The 15,000-nt window shown below is 53.9% G+C and overlaps 1 protein-coding gene across 1 annotated transcript in view; it reads left to right on the forward strand.

Moving 5' to 3' along the window:
* ptprq (protein tyrosine phosphatase receptor type Q) overlaps positions 1-15,000 on the forward strand; it is a gene marked incomplete at both ends in the record, with an annotated part of 45,192 nt that overhangs the window by 24,991 nt on the left and 5,201 nt on the right. Inside the window, 23 exons of the mRNA XM_084452377.1 lie at positions 1-86; positions 510-692; positions 779-886; positions 1,060-1,341; positions 1,532-1,813; positions 2,968-3,088; positions 3,615-3,769; positions 3,885-4,069; positions 4,418-4,586; positions 6,039-6,368; positions 6,492-6,767; positions 7,306-7,457; positions 7,610-7,751; positions 8,295-8,570; positions 9,107-9,502; positions 9,941-10,050; positions 10,198-10,384; positions 11,415-11,656; positions 12,086-12,155; positions 12,387-12,545; positions 12,659-12,932; positions 13,085-13,158; positions 14,926-15,000. The exon at positions 1-86 is cut by the window's left edge and continues 76 nt beyond it; the exon at positions 14,926-15,000 is cut by the window's right edge and continues 25 nt beyond it. Coding sequence (XP_084308503.1) covers positions 1-86; positions 510-692; positions 779-886; positions 1,060-1,341; positions 1,532-1,813; positions 2,968-3,088; positions 3,615-3,769; positions 3,885-4,069; positions 4,418-4,586; positions 6,039-6,368; positions 6,492-6,767; positions 7,306-7,457; positions 7,610-7,751; positions 8,295-8,570; positions 9,107-9,502; positions 9,941-10,050; positions 10,198-10,384; positions 11,415-11,656; positions 12,086-12,155; positions 12,387-12,545; positions 12,659-12,932; positions 13,085-13,158; positions 14,926-15,000 — 4,334 coding nt within the window. The remainder of the gene's footprint in view (positions 87-509; positions 693-778; positions 887-1,059; positions 1,342-1,531; positions 1,814-2,967; positions 3,089-3,614; positions 3,770-3,884; positions 4,070-4,417; positions 4,587-6,038; positions 6,369-6,491; positions 6,768-7,305; positions 7,458-7,609; positions 7,752-8,294; positions 8,571-9,106; positions 9,503-9,940; positions 10,051-10,197; positions 10,385-11,414; positions 11,657-12,085; positions 12,156-12,386; positions 12,546-12,658; positions 12,933-13,084; positions 13,159-14,925) is intronic.

The following is a 15,000-nucleotide window of genomic DNA, read 5'->3' on the forward strand; positions in this document are numbered from 1 at the left end:
CACTGTGTACACCTTCAGAGTGACCGCGGCCACCATAGAGGGAGATGGACCCGCCACCGACATCACTGAGAACACCCGCGAGCAGGGTGGGCACACACACACACACACACATATACTATGAAGTCATCATTTATTCCATATTTTATAAGCCTACCAGCTCAGCGGGCTTGCGGTTAGAGATTGGGAGGTTGGGGGTTCGATCCCCAGCTGAGTCATACCAAAGACTATAAAATAGTACCCAATGCCTCCCCGCTTGGTACTTAGCATCAAGGGTTGGATTGGGGGTAAGTACCTGTGACGTACTAGCATCATGTCCAGGGGGTGTACTTGTACATCAAGCTGCCTCATGCTAAGCAATCAAGAGATAGACTCCTGCCCTATGGGCCACTAGACTCCAGAACCGTTGGTTCTCAAGGGCTTGACAAAGAACTTTCTAACTTACTTATGTTTGCCTTGATGTGTAAGTCGTTGTTGCGTAACAGTTGGTGACCGTGTGTGTTGCTGTGTAGTACCCAGCTCTGTGGAGAACGTGTTCTATCACAACATAAGCTCCACCTCCATCCTGGTGACCTGGACGCCGCCCAAGAACCCCAATGGACGAATCACACAATACACAGTGTATGTGCTCATGCTCCAGGACAACCAGGCACTGCAGCCCGTCACCACAACGAACACCAGCATAGTGCTCACAGGTACGATAGTAACACACACACACACACACACACACACACACACACACACGACAGACTCTATTTCTACAGTATGTATTATGTTTCAGATCTGGAAAAGCATACAAGTTATAGGCTGCGTGTGGCTGCGTCTACGGCAGTAGGACAGAGCTCACTGTCTGAACAGGATGACATCTTTGTGGTCACTCTTGAGGATGGTAAGACCCCCCCCCCCCACACCCCACACACACACACAGCTCAGACATAAAGCACTCCCTGTCCACCCCAGTGATGGAACGAAACATTTCTCTTTCTCTCTCTTCCTCTCTCTCTCTCTCTTCCTCTCTCTCTCCCTTTCTCTCTCCACCCCCTTCCCCCGCCCCCTCCCCAGAGCCTGACTCCGCCCCCGAAGACCTGGTCGTGGTAGAGACCACTCCCACCACCGCCACCCTGACCTGGTCCCCCCCAGAGAAGGCCAACGGGGTGATCCGGCAGTACGAGGTCCTGTACGAGAACCAATCATATTCCGCGGTACTCAACACGACCTCGCCCCGGGCGACCCTGACCCTTCTGAAGCCGTACTCCTACTACAACGTGTCGGTCAGGGCGTACACGCGCCACGGACACGGCAACCAAACCTCGCGCACGCTGCACATGCTGTCCGGGGAGGATGGTGTGTATATTTGACCACACACACACACGCACACACACACACACACACACAAATGACTATTCTGTCAACCGAGTTACAGTGAAAATGATTTCAAATGTACGCACAAATGCTAACTGGTGCACATGTCGTGTGTGTGTGTGTGTGTGAGTGTGTGTGTGTGTGTGTGTGTGTGTGTGTGTGTCTCCTCCAGTCCCGGGCAGCCCTCCGTACGACCTCTCCTACGTGTCTGTCAGCCCCAGTCGGGTGAACGTGAGTTGGCGGCCCCCCCTGGAGCCCAACGGCGTCATCACGCACTACAGCCTGGAGCTGTGGAACTCCTCCCACTACCTGAACCTCACCTCGCCCGCCAGCCACACCCACATCGGCCACCTGCGGAAGTACACGCGCTACCGGCTGGCCGTCCAGGCACACACGCGCGTGGGCCCAGGGAACCAGACCAGCGAGCCACTCAACATCACCACCCTGGAGGACGGTGAGAGAGAGGGGGGGGGAGGGATGGAGGAGAGGAGGGGGGATGGGGAGGAGGAGAGGAGGGGGGGAGGGATGGAGGAGAGGAGGGGGGATGGGGAGGAGGAGAGGAGGGGGGGATGGGGAGGAGGAGTGGAGGGGGGGATGGGGAGGAGAGAGATGGAGGAGAGAGATGGAGGAGAGGAGGGGGGATGGGGAGGAGAGAGATGGAGGAGAGGAGGGGGGTGGGGGGGAGAGGAGGGGGGGAGAGATGGAGGAGAGGAGGGGGGATGGGGAGGAGAGAGATGGAGGAGAGGAGGGGGGATGGGGAGGAGAGAGATGGAGGAGAGAGATGGAGGAGAGGAGGGGGGATAGGGAGGAGAGAGATGGAGGAGAGGAGGGGGGATGGGGAGGAGAGAGATGGAGGAGAGGAGGAGGGATGGGGAGGAGAGAGATGGAGGAGAAGAGGAGGGATGGGGGAGGAGAGAGATGGAGGAGAGGAGGGGGGATGGGGAGGAGATAGATGGAGGAGAGGAGGGGGGGATGGAGGAGAGAGATGGAGGAGAGGAGGGGGGATGGGGGAGGAGAGAGATGGAGGAGAGGAGGGGGGATGGGGAGAAGATAGATGGAGGAGAGGAGGGGGGGATGGAGGAGAGAGATGGAGGAGAGGAGGGGGGATGGGGGAGGAGAGAGATGGAGGAGAGAGCAGGGTTTGTGGGGTTGGGCTTGCGTTCAGAGTTTTCAGGTTGACTGTGTTGACTGTTTTGTGGCCACAGTCATCTCCAGAAGGTCCAGAATTGAATCACCTTTGTCTTCTGTTCCGTCACACCATCTCTGCTCCTCCTAACAGGATCTCCATTACAGGTCGCAGGTCCAAGGTCAGAAGTTCTGCTCCAGAGATTCTACTGCTCGTGTCTGAAGAGTCAGAATACAACTGCTAACCACCACAACTAATCACTAAACAGTTTCTTTCTAAAGGTCCTGCCACGACGATGCTTTGTGTGTGTGAGTGTATGTGTGTGTGTGTGTGTGTGTGTGTCTGTGTGTGTGTGGGTGTGTGTTGAGAGTGACGTTTTCATCATCCAGCCCATTTTTTCCTGTGTGGGCACACACGACTGGTCCAGAGTGAGCGTTTGCTCTGAGCCAATCAATAGGAAGTGTTTTCCCCCCACATCTCAGCCCCAGACACGCCCCCTCAGCTCCTGCATGCCAGGAAGTTGTCAGACCATCAGGTAGAGTTGTCATGGGAACCACCGCTAGAGGCCAACTCAGACATACTCTACTATGCGGTCAGAGTGTGGTAAGCTACCTATCTATTTACTATCTTCCTGTCTGTCTGTCTGCCTGCCTGCCTGCCTGCCTGCCTGTCAGTCTGTCTGTCTGTCAGTCTGCCTGTCTGCCTGCCTGCCTGTCTGTCTGTCTGTCTGTCTGCATGCCTGTCAGTCTGGCAGTCTGTCTGCCTGCCTGCCTGTCAGTCTATCTGTCTGCCTGCCTGTCAGTCTGTCTATCTGCTTGTCTGTCTATCTGTCTGCCTGTCAGCCTGTATGTCGGACTGTCTGTAATATGTACGTCTGTCTGTCTGTCTGTCTGTCTGTCTGTCTGTCTGTCTGTCTGTCTGCCTGCCTGCCTGCCTGCCTGCCTGCCTGTCAGTCTGTCTATATGCCTGTCTGTCAGCCTGTATGTCGGACTGTCTGTACGTATGTCTGCCTGTCTGCCTGCATGTCACTCTGCCTGCCTGCCTGCCTGTATGTCGGACTGTCTGTGCGTATGTCTGTCTGTCAGCTTGTCTGTCAGTCGGGTGATGCACAGTCGTTCCCCCCTGGCAGGAACGAGACGTCCGAGGAGCGTCAGAACGTGACGGAGACCTCCCTGGTGGTCAGCGTGGAGGCGGAGCAGGTCTACAGGGCCTCCGTATCCACCTGGACACGACACGGTGACGGGGGGAAGTTCGCCTACATCAGCTTCTCCACCTCTGACACAGGTAACACACACACACACAACCCTATCCAAGTCCGTAATCCTGTGTGTGTGTGTGTGTGTGTGTACGGTGACAGCTGTTGTGTGTGTTGTGTGTGTGTGTGTGTTTCGTCCTGCAGAACCCCTTGGCCCGCCCCAGAACGTGTCGGCGGTGAATTTGACCTCCTCTTCCGTCACACTGCTGTGGGACCCCCCTATTGAGCCCCATGGAATCAGCGCTCACATCACACACTACACCATATACTACACAGACAATACCACTGATGTACTCTACTACACGGACAATACCACTGCACAAGAACGGGTGAGTCTCACACAGATGTGTGATGATCTAATGGACTCCAGATGGAAACTAGCCTCTGAACTACAATCTGGCATATTTACATGTTTTGTACACGTTCATCAAAATGCACTGTCCTGATTTAACTAAACTAAACTAAACTAAACTAATGTACTGCACTGTATTGTTTATGTGATAACGTATGCGTTGTGTCCAAGGGTAATGGTGTAAGACATGCTCTCTCTCTCTCTCTCTCTTTCCCTCTATCCCTCTCTCTCTCTCCCTCTATCCCTCTCTCTCTCCCTCTCTCTCTTTCACTCTCTCTCCCTCTGTGTTTCTCCCTCTCTCCCCCTCCTCCTCCTCCTCCTCTAGAGAGTCCCAGTGTTTGGGTTGGCCCCTGGCCCCCCAGGCTGGGCCCACTCCTACACCCTGTCTGACCTATGGGGGGGCAGTAACTATACTCTCTGGATGACCTCCAGCACCTCTCAGGGAGACGGGGGGGTCAGAAGCGAGCCCCTGACCGTGTTCACCCCAGAAGACGGTCAGTCACACACGCACACACACACACACACACACACAGCAAACACACACACCAAAAACACATCATACGTACATGGTGGGGGATAAGGGAGGTCTGCACTGTTTTTTCCAAACTCTTTGGATAAAATCACGTAAAAACTCTGGGATTAAATAATTAGCTTTCATCTCGTTAGTGAAAGGAGATAACTCTCAGTCTGGCAAACTGGCCCTTTTTGTCCCCCTGAGCCTCCTGTACCTCAGAGACAACCAGTTTGTATTTCCTTTTACTGAACAAGAAGAAAGCTATAGGGAGCTGTTTTTTGTGTATTATTAAAGAGAAACAGTATTATTCTACAGTATTATTATTAGAATATAGCTCATAGTCTAAGTCTATGTGAAGTATGTTATAGTTAGTTAGTTTGTAAGTGAATAATTAATGCTGGTAGTAGTTATTGAGTTAATATCAGAGAACTTACCAAAAAGCTGAGATCTTCTTTTTAAATTAGCTTCAAATGAATCAGCGTCTCAAGGCAGCTTATTGTTGAGTCAGCGGTTTATGTTATGCAGTGATCTCTTTATTTTTATGTGATTTTTGGAAAAAGGGTGCGGGCGGCGCCCATGAGCAGACAGAGGTACTGAGCGCTCCCGTCTCTGTTTCTAACTCACCACTGCTGCCACTGACTGTGTGTCTCTGCCTGTACTCCAGCCACTCTCAGCCAAGCCCCCGGACCTCCAGGCCACCCTGCCTCTCGCGCCCAGCCAAGCCCAGCGGGGGGCTCTCTCCCCTGGGCTCAGACCCGCACACACCCGCCCCCTCTGGCCTCCGTGGCTCCTCGCACTCTTTAGTGTAGAGGAGGAGAGGAGGAGAGGGTGCGGTCGCCCTTCCCTTCACTTCCTTGCCCCCCCCCACCCTCTCTCTCTCTCTGATGGTCAGACTTAGTGACCAGGGGGCGGGGCCAGGACGATGACCAGTAGGTGTGACCAGGATGAGTATTCGCTGCTCAGAGATTTCACCCTCCCCCTTCCTGCTGAAGGTTTCATGATTTTCAAGTTCCTGTCTTCAGCATTTCTCTGTTCTAAACATGATTATGATTGTTGTTGCTGTTGTTGTTGTTGTTGTTTGTCCTGAGTTACACAAGACTGTTCTCCATTATATTATATAATATATTATTATTATATAATAATATAATATGTTGATATTGTGCAACTGTCATTGTGATGATGATGATGATGATGATGATGATGATGATGATAATGATGATGATGATGATGATGATGATGATGATGATAATGATGATGATGATGATCAATACTACTGTATATGTTTATTTTCCTTGAGTGCCAGTTGTTGGGGTGCTGTTTTGGGCTTTGTTAATGCATACCTACACATCCATCAATCATCACTACTAACAGTGACAGTACTAGTATCTATCACTACTGTTCAGAGCTCATAACTCCCCTCCCTCCACTCCAGTCCCCAGTGACTCAGTCCACAACCTGACCGCCCAGATCTTCAGCTCCACGGCCATCATTGTGAGCTGGGACCCCCCCCTGGAGCCCAACGGCCGCCCAGTCTACCTGCTCACCCTGCAGGAGGCGGGCGTCGCCCCGCCCAGCGCCCCGGGGCCCAACCCCGCGCCCCCCGCCGCCAACAGGACCATCACCAAGTCCACCACGGACAACGTCTTCCTGTTCACCAAACTCAGGAAGTACTTCCCCTACGTGTTTACGGTTACCCCAGCGACGGGGGCGGGCCCGGCCGTCAACCACACCAGCACGCTGCACGTGAGGACAGAAGATGACAGTGAGTCTCACACATGCACGCGCGCACACACACACACACACACAGTCTCACACACACACACAAACACACACACACACACACACACACACACACACCACTGAGTGTCTCTCTCCCTCTCTCCAGTCCCTAGTTCCGCCCCAGTGCTGGTGTCAAGTATGAACCTGTCATCCACGTCTCTGTCTGTGGTGTGGCAGCGACCCCTGGAGGCCAACGGCGAGATAACAGAGTACTCCGTCACTCTGTCCGGCCCAGGAGGCCCCAACACCACGTACACAGCCAACACCTCCATCACCTTAACACCGCTCCTGCCCTACACCCCGTACAACCTCTCCATCACCGCGGCAACGCGCAGGGGCTCAGGCCCCGCCCTCACACTGCTGCTGCACACCGACGAAGCAGGTCAGTCACCGTCCATGACCCTTGACCTCTGACCCTTCAACACAGCCCTGACCCCTGGCTCCTAACTCAACCTAGTCTCAATGCTAGACCCATTTCTCTGATACACTAATGTAAGCTACGCTAACGACGTTACTGCATGCTGCAGATCTCTCTGTGGGTCTGGGACACTTCATGCAAAAATCTGGTATTCAAATCCTGGCAATTCATTGGTTTCGCCAGAATCCCAGCGACACCAATCAGTAACGACTTTCGTGATCAGGCGCTCCCACCCATAGATATGCCCCGCCCATCTAACCTGGGCTAGCGTCTCTCATTTGCTGCTACGACCTGTCACTCTTTCAATTTTGACCCGTCAATACGCCCTCAGAACACCAGCTTGGGCGGCGAAGAGGCACAGACTCTATTATGTAGGCTAGTATGCAGAGCGCAGCGATTCAACGTGATATTTGAGTCTGGAGAGAGACTAAACTCAACCCTACCCAGAGTTAGACTAGTAACTCAACCTCTAAAACTAAGCCCACCCGTGTGTGTGCTCCAGGGCCGATGTCCCCCCCCCGTAACCTCTCCATCTACAACCACACGGCCTTCTCTGTGTGGCTGAGCTGGGACCCCTCCCTGGAGCCCAACGGAGTGGTCACACACTACGGCTTCAGGATCCGCGAGCTCAACGCCCACACGGTCAGATACCAGGTACCGCCACCTCGCTTCACACACACCGGGTCACCGGTTCCACCGGGAACGTACGTTCATGACGTTGACCTTTTATGGCCTGTACAGTACTGTGTGTGTGTGTGTGTGTGTGTGTGTGTGTGTGTGTGTGTGTGTGTGTGTGTGTGTGTTAGAACTCCTCAGGTCCCTGGACCATGGCTCACCTCGCAGGCTTCAGACCCCACAGCTCGTATGAGATCAGTGTGAGCAGCTACACCAGAGTGGGACATGGAGACCAGTTCAGCTCCCCTGTCTCCTTCACCACCAACGAGTCAGGTAGCATCAACCACCAGCCACAGTGGAGTACCTCCACACCCTGACATGACTCGGGATCATATGATATACTACCAGGATCCTGCCTCTTAAGCACCTATTGTATTTATATATTTATATTGAGCAACTCTTTCACTTTGGCTTTAGCACTAGATTATGCTCTTAGTCACTTGTTTAGAAAGGAGATGCACTTGTGAGTTCTGGTGAGTAGTAGTACACTGACTACCTACTCTAAATACAATTATTATAAATTGCTTTGGATTAATGACTGTAATGTAATGTAATATACTTTTTACAAATATCTCCATTCCTATATTCACAGCCAGTCATCCTACGGAAGCTTATCGGCTTAACGTGTGTGTGTGTGCGTGTGTGTGTGTGTGTGTGTGTGTGTGCGTGTGTGTGTGCGTGTGTGTGGGTGTGTGTGTGTGTGTGTCTGCGCGTGTGCGTGTGTGTGTGCGTGTGTGTGTGCGTGTGTGTGTGCGTGCATGCGTGCGTGTGTGTGTGTGTGTGTGTGCGTGTGTGTGTGTGTGTGTGTGTCCACAGTTTCTGACCCTGTGGGGAACCTGTCGTGCTACGGGGTGAGCTGGGACTCAGTGCAGCTGACCTGGGAGCCTCCAGCCAATCCCAACGGACAGATCCTGTTCTACCAGGTCCGGGTGGACTCGCGCACACACTCCGTCACACACCAGGCCCACGCGCCCCGGTACGTGGTGAGCGGACTCGCGCCCGACCGAGAATACACGCTCACCGTGACGGCGGTCAACTCCGCCGGACTGGGCGACCAGATCAACTGCACGGCTGCCACTGACACCGAGTCAGGTATTTCAGCGAAGACACACTTATCTACACACCTACACACTGACACCAGACCCCTCACACTTATCTACACACCTACACACTGACACCAGACCCCACACACTTATCTACACACCTACACACTGACACCAGACCCCTCATGCTTATCTACACACCTACACACTGTGACAGACACCAGACCCCACACGCTTATCTACAGTACACACTTACACACTGTGATAGACACCAAACCCCACACACTTATCTACACACCTACACACTGTGATACCTAGTATCCTAGACACTTAGTTTCTTTGTTACCTTATTATGTATTTTTTTGCCATGTGTTTGTTTGTTTGTTTGTTTGTATATTGTATTTTGTGGACCCCGGGAAGAGTAGCTGTTCCCACCTGTAACAGTTAATATGGATCCTAATAAACTAAACTAAATATCGCTCTGTGGGAACAGCGCTAAACGCACTGCACCTTACAGATTGAACCGTAGAATGTTCTGTAGAACGTTCTCATGAATGTTTCTGTTCCGCCTCTCCTGTCCTGCAGTCCCGGACGCGCCTGGGTTCCTGAGCGTGTCGGAGGTCACGCCCACTAGTGTGACGCTGCGCTGGGCTCCTCCCCTTTCCACCGGGGGCATGCTGACTGAGTACCGCGTCTTCACGCAGCTCATCTCCACGGCCTGCGAGGCAGACGTCAAAACAGACGCGCCCTCCGGGACGGACGCGCCCCCCACCGGCAGTCCGGACGAACCGCTGGGCCCTGAGTGTGTGGACTCCAGGACGGTGGTGTCGGTGAACGGGTCGGGCGGTTCTGAGGGGAACCGGAGCGTCACACTCCAGTCTCTGGCCAAGTACAGGCTGTACCGCTTCAGAGTGTCGGCGCTGACCAACGCCGGGGCGGGGGAACACACACCCTGGAGCTACGCACGCACGCTGACAGGAAGTAAGCACTCACACACACACACATACACATACACACACTAGGGAGGGTCACATACTGTATGTATAGGAGTAAATACTGCTTTACATGTGCATATACTAGCCTATACTCATGTAAAATAATGCATAGTCACTTGATAGAAGTACTACCAGGACCCTACCTCTTAAAGCACCTATTATCTTTATATTTGCTACTCTTACACTTTGTCTTCAGCACTATATTGTGCTCTTAAACACTTGTTTAGGAAGGAGATGCACTGGAGATCTCTGGCAAGTAGTAGTACACTGACTACCTATATTAAATGCAATTATTGTAAGTCGCTTTGGAGAAAAGTGTCTGCTAAATGACTGCAATGTAATGTAATGTAATATAATGTAATAGAACTGTATTGTGTACAGGCGCATAGAGGATATATGTGTTGGTCTCTTTCTCTCTTCCCAGACCCCGACGCCCCTCCCCGTGACCTCGTGGTGACCCCAACGTCCAGCAGCCTCCGCATCCAATGGGACGCTCCCGCGGTGCTAGCTGGTCCCACCTCCTACCTCGTAGACGTCCTCTCCGTAAGTCCCTCACACTCACACACACACACACACACGTTTACACACACACACACACACACACACGTACACGCACGCGGTACTTGGATAAAGCAGATCCAAATGAGGTGAAGTTGACCTGGGGTTTGTCTTTGGTCTCAGCTGGAGGACGGGAGGCTGAACCTCTCTCTGGTCCGGGCGCCAGGCCAGCTGAGGACCGTGGTCGTGTCCAACCTGACCGCGTTCACGCGCTACGCGGTGACTGTGACGGCGTTCACCGGGCCGCTGGCCGATGCTCGGAGGGACGGCCGGGCGAGTGAGCCCGTCGTCCTCAGGACCCTGGAGGAGGGTGAGGAGAGCACCTGGTCAAGCATGGCCGGAACATTAACACACACATTAACAGAACATTAACACACACATTAACTGAACATTAACACACACATTAACAGAACGTTAACACACACATTTCAATGACTTCATGTGTTTACATAATTCAACAAAATCTTGAACACAAACAATAACAGAATGCGGAAGCATTGGACACTCACTGACTGCCATACATTACATCACTTAGCAGACACACACACACACACACACACACGCACACACAGAGGACTGACCACACACACCCCTGGCCAGGATGAGCTGCAGTGGCCAACACTGTAGAGAAAATCCCTTTCTCTCCCTCCCTGCCTCCCATACCCTCTCCCCTCTCTCTCTCTCTCTCTCTCTCTCTCTTTCTCTCTGGTCCCCCTATCTCTCTCTCTCTGGTCCCTCTCTCTCTCTCTCTCTGGTCCCTCTCTCTCTCTCTCTCTCTGGTCCCTCTCTCTCTCTCTCTCTCTCTCTCTCTCTCTCTCTCTCTCTCTCTCTCTCTCTCTCTCTCTCTGGTCCCTCTATCTCTCTCTCTCTCTGGTCCCTCTCTCTCTCTCTCTCTCTCTCTCTCTCTCTCTCTCTGGTCCCTCTATCTCTCTCTCTCTCTGGTCCCCTCTCTCTCTCTCTCTCTCTCTCTGGTCCCTCTATCTCTATCTCTCTCTCTCTCTCTCTCTCTCTCTCTCTCTCTCTCTCTCTGGTCCCTCTATCTCTCTCTCTCTGGTCCCCTCTCTCTCTCTCTCTCTCTCTCTCTCTCTCTCTCTCTGGTCCCTCTCTCTCTCTCTCTCTCTCTCTCTCTCTCTCTCAGTGGGATCAATACAGCTGTTGGCTCTAGCTTCAGGATGTTTAGAGGCCCTTCAGCTCTCTGGAATAAGAATGAGACACTCAAGGTTCTCTCAAGGTCTTCTAAGATCCAGCCTGTTCTTACTGCTGCTATCCTTCTTTCTCCCACTCTTCTCCTCTATCCCTCCCTCCCTCCCTCCCTCCCTCCCTCTCTCTCTCTCCGCCAGAGCCCAGAGACCCCCCCAAGAACCTGACCCTGGTGGTGATTCCAGAGGAAGTGACCCGCGTCTTTATAAACTTCTGGCCACCGGAGGAGCCCAATGGGAACATCAGCTCGTACACGGCCATGGTGTACCGCCGCGGTCAGCTGGAGATGACCGTACCGCTGCTCGCCGTCGTCCACAACCAGAACCGCACACTGACCGCCCTCCTCGGCGGCCTGAAGGGAGGACACAACTACAGCATACGGGTGAGGGAGGCACACACACACACACACTCACACACACACACACACACACGGCCTGAAGGGAGGACACAACTACAGCATACAGGTGAGGGAGGCACACACACACACACACACACACACACAAACACACACACACACACACAAGGCCTGAAGGGAGGACACAACTACAGCATACGGATGAGGGAGGCACACGCACACACACACACACACACACACACACACACACACACGGCCTGAAGGGAGGACACAACTATAGCATACGCATGAGGGAGGCACACACACACACACACACACACACACACACACATTGCTGCATCTTCTTTAACTCTGTTTACCTACGTATGTACCCCACCCGCACCCAACCATCATTGTCCTCTCCTGTCCTCCTTCATCATTATCAGTGCCCTCCCCCTCTCTCTCCTCTCCCTCCAGATAGCAGCGGTTAACGGAGCGGGTCTGAGCCCCCCCAGCTCAGAGGTGCAGCTGACCACGGGGATCACAGGTACGCTGCCCTCCGAACGCGTCCGCTCTGCTCCGCCGAACGCTGGAGCCCCGGGAGCCGTCCTGCAGGGTCTGACCTTGAGAACGCTCAACAGTCCTCAGTCGTCTGAGGCAGGCGCGTTGAATCATGCGCGCATGTGTGTGTGTGTGCGCGTGTGTGTGTGTGGCTGCACTGCTACAGTAACACATCTGTGTGTGTGTGTGTGTGTGTGTGTGTGTGTGTGTGACTAAGCCCCCGCCAAGCCCGCCCAGAGACCGCTGGCATTGCTGGACCGCGGCGGATTTGCCATGGTAACCGAGAGGAGCATCCACATCCGCATGCCCCAGTGTTTCTATAGCGATGACAACGGCCCAATCAAGACTATCCAGGTCATTGTGGCCGAGTCAGGGGGTACGTTGCGACACACACACACACACACACACACACACACACACATATATACAGTACGGACATTTTTATTTCTAGAAATTGATCAAACCGCTAACCTCTGTGTTCTGTCTCAGTGATGGACAGCAAGAACCTGACCAATTGGTACAGTGCGTTTTTCTTCCGCCCCGCCCCCTACCTGACGGACGAGGGCTTCTCCAACCCTCCGTGTTTGAGGGACGTGCGCGTGGACTCGCACGCCTACGTACGGGACGGCGGCGGGGGCGCGCCGGAGAGGGGAGTCGACCTCACGGCGGACATATACGAGATAGGCGGGGACGACGACTGCCTGGTAGAGAAGAGGACAGAAACGCTTTGTAACGGACCCCTCAAACCCAACACTGTCTATGTGTGGGTACTCACACACACACACACACACACACACATACTGTATGCACACACACGCGCACGCACACACCCACGCATGCACGCACACACACACACGTGCATGTTAAACACAGCTAGTATAAGCACTGCCTGAATGTCTGCTGTGTGTTGTCCAGGTTTAAGTTCCGGGCCACTAACATCCTGGGACAGTCCACTGACTCTGACTACTCTGACCACATCAAAACCGCAGGTAAACTGTCCTCCCTGACCCTCCTCTGACCCTCCTCTGACCCTCTCTGACCCTCCTCTGACCCTCCTCTGACCCTCTCTGACCCTCCTCTGACCCTCTCTGACCCTCCTCTGACCCTCCTCTGACCCTCCTATGACCCTCTCTGACCCTCTCTGACCCTCCTATGACCCTCTCTGACCCTCCCTGACCCTCCTCTGACCCTCCTCTGACCCTCCTATGACCCTCTCTGACCCTCTCTGACCCTCTCTGACCCTACTCTGACCCTCTCTGACCCTCTCTGACCCTCCTCTGACCCTCCTCTGACCCTCTCTGACCCTCCTCTGACCCTCTCTGACCCTCTCTGACCCTACTCTGACCACATCAGAACCGCAGGTAAACTGTCCTCCCTGACCCTCCTCTGACCCTCCTCTGACCCTCCTATGACCCTCTCTGACCCTCTCTGACCCTCCTATGACCCTCTCTGACCCTCTCTGACCCTCCTCTGACCCTCCTCTGACCCTCTCTGACCCTCTCTGACCATCCTCTGACCCTCCTCTGACCCTCCTATGACCCTCTCTGACCCTCTCTGACCCTCTCTGACCCTACTCTGACCCTCTCTGACCCTCCTCTGACCCTCTCTGACCCTCTCTGACCCTCCTCTGACCCTCCTCTGACCCTCTCTGACCCTCTCTGACCCTCCTCTGACCCTCCTCTGACCCTCTCTGACCCTCTCTGACCCTCTCTGACCTTCCTCTGACCCTCTCTGACCCTCTCTGACCACATCAGAACCGCAGGTAAACTGTCCTCCCTGACCCTCCCTGACCTTCCCTGACCCTCCCTGACCCTCTCTGACCCTCTCTGACCCTCCTCTGACCCTCCTCTGACCCTCTCTGACCCTCTCTGACCCTCTCTGACCACATCAGAACCGCAGGTAAACTGTCCTCCCTGACCCTCTCTGACCCTCTCTGACCCTCTCTGACCACGTCAGACCCTCTCTGACCTTTCTCTGACCACGTCAGACCCTCTCTGACCCTCTCTGACCCTCTCTGACCCTCCTCTGACCCTCTCTGACCCTCCTCTGACCCTCTCTGACCCTCTCTGACCCTCTCTGACCCTCCTCTGACCCTCCTCTGACCCTCTCTGACCCTCTCTGACCCTCCTCTGACCCTCCTCTGACCCTCTCTGACCCTCCTCTGACCCTCTCTGACCCTCTCTGACCCTCTCTGACCACATCAGAACCGCAGGTAAACTGTCCTCCCTGACCCTCCCTGACCTTCCCTGACCCTCCCTGACCCTCTCTGACCCTCCCTGACCCTCTCTGACCCTCTCTGACCTTCCTCTGACCACGTCTGACCCTCTCTGACCCTCTCTGACCACGTCAGACCCTCTCTGACCTTTCTCTGACCACGTCAGACCCTCTCTGACCCTCTCTGACCCTCTCTGACCCTCCTCTGACCCTCATCTGACCCTACTATGACCACGTCAGACCCTCCCTGACCCTACTATGACCACGTCAGACCCTCCCTGACCCTACTATGACCACGTCAGACCCTCCCTGACCCTACTATGACCACGTCAGACCCTCCCTGACCCTACTATGACCACGTCAGACCTTCTCTGACCCTACTCTGACCACGTCAGAACCGCAGGTAAACACACCTCTCTGAACCAACTGACCTCACACATTACCTACGTCCTCAAAAAAGAAATGACCATTTTAAATAAAGGAGAAATTGAAGAAACTCTCTCTCTCTCTCTCTCTCTCTCTCTCTCTCTCTCTCCCCTCAGTGGATAGGATGTTGACAAGAGATGAACAGATTATTCTGGGTGTCCTCCTCTCCTTCTTCCTGGCTGTGTTTCTCA

The sequence above is a fragment of the Borostomias antarcticus genome (assembly GCF_949987555.1).
Source record: "Borostomias antarcticus genome assembly, chromosome: 18".
Classification (NCBI taxonomy): Eukaryota; Metazoa; Chordata; class Actinopteri; order Stomiiformes; family Stomiidae; genus Borostomias; species Borostomias antarcticus.